At 47.2% G+C, this 4,949-nt stretch overlaps 1 protein-coding gene across 1 annotated transcript; it reads left to right on the top strand.

Moving 5' to 3' along the window:
* The first annotated feature begins 515 nt into the window (after positions 1–515).
* On the top strand, positions 516–3,175 carry LOC103702906 (protein SHI RELATED SEQUENCE 1-like). Its single transcript, XM_039118676.3, has 2 exons — positions 516–1,808; positions 2,024–3,175. Exons 1-2 carry the CDS (start codon positions 1,205–1,207, stop codon positions 2,446–2,448), a joined length of 1,029 nt encoding a protein of 342 aa, XP_038974604.3. The 5' UTR covers positions 516–1,204; the 3' UTR covers positions 2,449–3,175.
* Positions 3,176–4,949: the final 1,774 nt, after the last annotated feature.

The following is a 4,949-nucleotide window of genomic DNA, read 5'->3' as shown; positions in this document are numbered from 1 at the left end:
CTTTTAGTTTAATATAAAAATTATGGTAAAGGACTGGTAGTAGAAGTATTTAAAAGAAGGGGAGGGGGGTTAATGAGGGAGGGAGAGGCTTTGGTTGCTTGGGCTCAGCTTTTGAACAGGGCCGGGAGCAGCGACATTAAAGCATGGCCCCGGTCGCAGAAAAGTGCCGGGTTTTACGGGTTCAAAGGACGGGCCAAGCGAACGTCCCCAGTGTCCTCCACGTGAAAGACCTCAGCACCATTCGATGAGCAACCAACGGCCCGCGTGGCACCATGACCAGTGGAGCGGCGAAGGAGACAAGATTAGATAGATTTCACTCCCCTTCTCTATTCCACGCTCAGCCAATCGTTGGCCACTCGCATCATCACTGTTGCTCCCCGTGTCGATTCCTCTTTCCTTCTTCCTCTCTCTCTCTCTCTCTCTCTCTGTCTCTCTCTGTGTCCGAATCTTAATACCGTGTCTAACTGTGAATTATTCTTCCATAAGTTAAAAAGCTATATCAACGTTTAATATTCGTTGAGAGAGAGAGAGAGAGAGAGAGAGAGAGAGAGACTGGGTTTTGGGATCGCAGTGGAGAGAGAGAGAGAGAGAGAGGGTTTTGGAAGGTGTCATAAATGGAATTGAGATTGTGGCAGGGAGGGCGGCGGTGCAGCGGCTCCGATTCCTCGTCTTAAATAACTCTTCGAGGAAGCGAGACGGAGGAGAGCCAAGCCAAAGCCCAGAGAGAGAGAGAGAGAGAGAGAGGAGAAAATAAGGAAGGAAGAGACTACTCGAGAGGAGGGAGGCAAAGAGAAGGAGAGGGGGAGAGAGCGAGGGAGGGAGGGAGCCAGCAGCAAACGAAATCCCAGCACTCTCAGCGGCAGTAGAAAAAAAAATAGAAAAGGGAAAAGCAAATCAAATCCCAGTACTCGACGTGCGTGCGGACAAAATTAGCAGCGCTGCAGGAGAGATAGAAGGGAAGAAAAGAAGGGTATCGCGCGGGCGCAGCAAAGAACAACAATTTTTTTTTTTTTTCCCCCCTCCATTCCTCCTTCTCCTCCCCCTACTCAATCTAATTTAATTCATTCCTGTAACCCTCGACACCACGCTTTGCTTTGCTTGCCACTCTCCATAAATATGGCCAGCCAGATCTAGAGAGAGGAAGGAGGGGAGTGGTTTGGTCGAGTCCTGCTATGGATTATAAGAAGCAATTGAGGGGAGGAGCATGGCAGGGTTCTCTTTAGGTGGGAGCCACCGGCAAGGAGGCGAAGAAGAACAAGGCGGAATCCCTCCGGAGAACCTCTACCTCTACAGCGGTAGCGGCAGGAGCGAAGAAATCCCCTACACCCGCGGCTTCGAGCTATGGCAGCAGCAGCAGCAGATCCAGCGGCACCAGCAGCACTTCTACGGCGGCTCATCAGCACTCCTTTCCTTCTCCGATGAGCCCCCGCCGCAGCCGCCCCAATCAGGCGCCCGCGGAGGAGGAGGAGGACGGATGAGCGGCGGCGGCGGCGGCAAGAGCTGCCAGGACTGCGGCAACCAGGCCAAGAAGGATTGCCCCTACCTGCGGTGCCGCAGCTGCTGCAAGAGCCGCGGCTTCCAGTGCCCCACCCACGTCAAGAGCACCTGGGTCCCTGCCGCCAAGCGCCGCGAGCGCCAGCAGCAGCAGCTCGCCGCCGCCTCCGCCTCCGCCCTCCAGCATCAGCAGCAGCAGCAGCACTCCCACTCCCTCCGATCCGCCGCGGTCGCTGCCAGCGGAGAGCCTTCCAAGAGGCCCAGAGAGATCTGCCCCCGCCTCCCCACCGCCATCGCCACAGACACCTCGTCAGGTATCAGTACAAATCACGCCACTATTACTCCCTACCCCATCTCCGCTGTTCCCCGAATCCTTTGCGTGATTTCGTCTACTTCGCTAACATCCTCTCATCAGTGCAAACAAACGATGCACACACACACACATATATATATCTATGTGTGTGTGCGTGCGCGCGTGCGTGCGTGTGTTAAAACATGATCCGCCGATGTAAGATTTGGTTATTGGCAGGAGGAGGAGGAGGGGGGATGGACGCGGGTAGCTTCCCGCCGGAGGTGAGCTCGGCGGCGGTGTTCCGCTGCGTGCGGGTGAGCCCGGTGGACGACGCGGAGGACGAGTTCGCGTACCAGACGGCGGTCAGCATCGGCGGCCACGTGTTCAAGGGCATCCTCTACGACCAGGGTCCCGACGCCCCGTTCCCGCCGACGGCGACCCCTCGCCACATCCACCACGGTGAATCCTCCTCCTCTTCTACCGCCGCCGCTGCCATCACTACTGCAGCTGCTATTTCTACCACCCTCTCTGTAAACGCTGGCGCTAGTGCTAGTACTGCGGCAGCTACCACCGCGTTTTTGGATCCGTCGTCGCTGTACCCAACTCCGTTGAGCGCTTTCATGGCCGGCACCCAGTTCTTTCCCCACCACCCCAGACCCTAGCTAGAACTAATTAAGCAACCCAATTCGCATGAGTTGAAACATTTCAGCAGGCCCAGCCTTTCTTTCACCAGTTTTCGAAGCTATCTTAGATCTTAGTTTTCAGTGAATGTGGTGTTGAAGCCGATCCCAGTCTCTTTCCTTTCCTCCAATATTTGCTTGAATCGAACAAATGTTTCGAGCTAGCTGGCTGCCTACCTCTCTTCTGTTCCTTTCTCCTCCTTTCTATTCCTTGTACTTCTTGGGATTGCCGGCGGATTGGAAGATGTTTGAAATGGGCGATCGCGACGCGCGGAGTTGGTTTGGCGACAGGAAGACCCGCAAGCAAGCAAGCAAGCGAGCGAGCGGTGGGGTCGTGTTTTTGTTTTGCTTTGCTTTGCATCTTTATACTTAATGAGGGATCGAGGATTTTACCTTCGCTGGCTTCATTTATTTTATTCCAGGGTCTTGTCTTCCGACCCGGCACCGCTAGTCTTTTGCCCATGCATGGCATTCTGAGTGCGGAACCCAAGAAAGAAATAGAGGAACCCTTCTTTCCCTCGTTCCTGTTCGTCTTCTATTGTTCCTCCACGCTTCCTTTATCCGTGGTGCATCAAATATTTATGCGGGCTCCTTTCTTGCTTTACCGGGGACTGATGGATGGATGTGACCCTCGTCACCTCCGTCCCTTGGGCCTAAATATAAGGAAGAATGAGCTGAAAGATAATGATAAGAGGAGGAAACTTCTTCACTTCTTGGCGTTGGAGTGTGCGTGTGTTGGCTGTCATTAGACTCTCATCGTGAGAAGTGCTGCTGCTGCTGCTGCTTTCTCCTCCTCCTCCTCCTCCTCCTCCTCCCTCCCTCTCTCTCTCTCTCTCTCTCCCCCTCCTTGGAGCAATGTCATGAATTTTTTTTCTCCAAGGCAACCTTTATTTCACCTTAATTTCTGGCTCGCACATATTTCTCAGTTAATGTTGGAACAAACATGTTGTTAACCAAGACTGGAATAGTATGTTAGGACAAGCAGGTTCTGGTATACATGATTGACCTTAAGATTGTCTCTACGTTATCATAACTTAAAGAACATATACTATAATGGAGAATGGTATTGTTAGAGTCAAAAAAAGGTAAGCAGGAGGAAGAAGTCGGTATTCAGGATTCATTCATCCTATATATACTGAGAAGCATGAATATACTAATAGAATTTGTTAATTACAAAGTAGAAATATTAAATTACTTTATCACTGATTATTACTTACTTGGTCGTTAAGATACGCATGCTTCATTGTTTGTTATGCTGATAGATTCTGTTCATAATTTATCTTGCCAGTTAGCCAAAACTTGGTACTTCATATTATTATCCTATCCATGTGACAAGAAAATTTACATCATGGTCTTTGCTGTCTTGAACTAATTAGCATATGACAGCAAGTAAGATAGGTGTAGGCAAAATGTAATGGATTTATGATGGATAAACTAAGTGGAGAACTGCCTCTGGAATAATTTGATTGCCATATCATGAGTTTGAGACATAAGAAAAAAAGACTATTACAGGCGAAGGGTGTCCATAAAGGGCAGATGGAGAAGAAAGAGCCGGAGTTAAAAATGCGCTTCTTAGAGATGAACTGTTTTGGTTGAAATGCGGAGAGATAAGCTAAAATATATGAGGGTTTTTGTTATGCTACCCAATAATTGTGTAATAGGTATGATTTGAGGAGACCTTGATAGGTTGAGAAGATTTTGTGCCCTTGAGGTATGAGAGAAAAATTGAAGAGCAGTAAGAATTTGGGATATATAGTTTGATAGACAGTTTAACATTGATTGTAACCAATGGTAGAAAAGGATAGCTAGTAATACCTAGGAATTGGTTTGTTATTTACAGTCAAATATATATATAGTATATCTTTATTAATTACAATGATCATGTCTTATCTTGTTTTCCCAAGGGATGCTGCCTTTTCATTCTTAATTGTTTGATAACGCTACTGTGTTCATCGACGTTCAGGGCACATTCATGTTTTTATTTGATATGATTTAATATTATTTTGTAATTTTCTTAATACTTCTAGCTAATGACTACTTGGTACTCAAAAAAAAAATTGCATCTCCTTTTTTAAAAGCCTTGCTAAATATTCCACACGTAGTCAGAAAGCTTTTTGTGCTAGAAATGTTCATTCTATCCATTTATTCTTCTAAAAAGAATTAAGGGACATTTTAGAAGTAGATAGAGAATGAGTATTTGTTAAATTCACTGCCGAAATTTTTTCAAGTCTTCTTGAAATATCTCATGCTAAGTTTTTTTATAGATTTCCTATTTTAATTGCTCTCTCTCTCTCTCTCTCTCTCTCTCTCTCTCTCTCTCTTCCCCTCCCCCCCCCATTAATATGGGGAACATTTCCATTTGTTCTGGGGTTTCTCTTTAAAATATTCAGATAATTAATCACCATGAATGTTAAATATCATTTTCACCTTTAGAAGCACAGTTATAGTTATTTTTCTTCTTTTTATATATACCTACAGTAAGA

The sequence above is a fragment of the Phoenix dactylifera genome, chromosome 6, assembly GCF_051530095.1.
Source record: "Phoenix dactylifera cultivar Ajwa chromosome 6, Ajwa_hap1_PhDact_Kaust_v1.1, whole genome shotgun sequence".
Lineage (NCBI taxonomy): Eukaryota > Viridiplantae > Streptophyta > Magnoliopsida > Arecales > Arecaceae > Phoenix > Phoenix dactylifera.
This window is presented reverse-complemented; position numbering and strand designations above follow the sequence as displayed.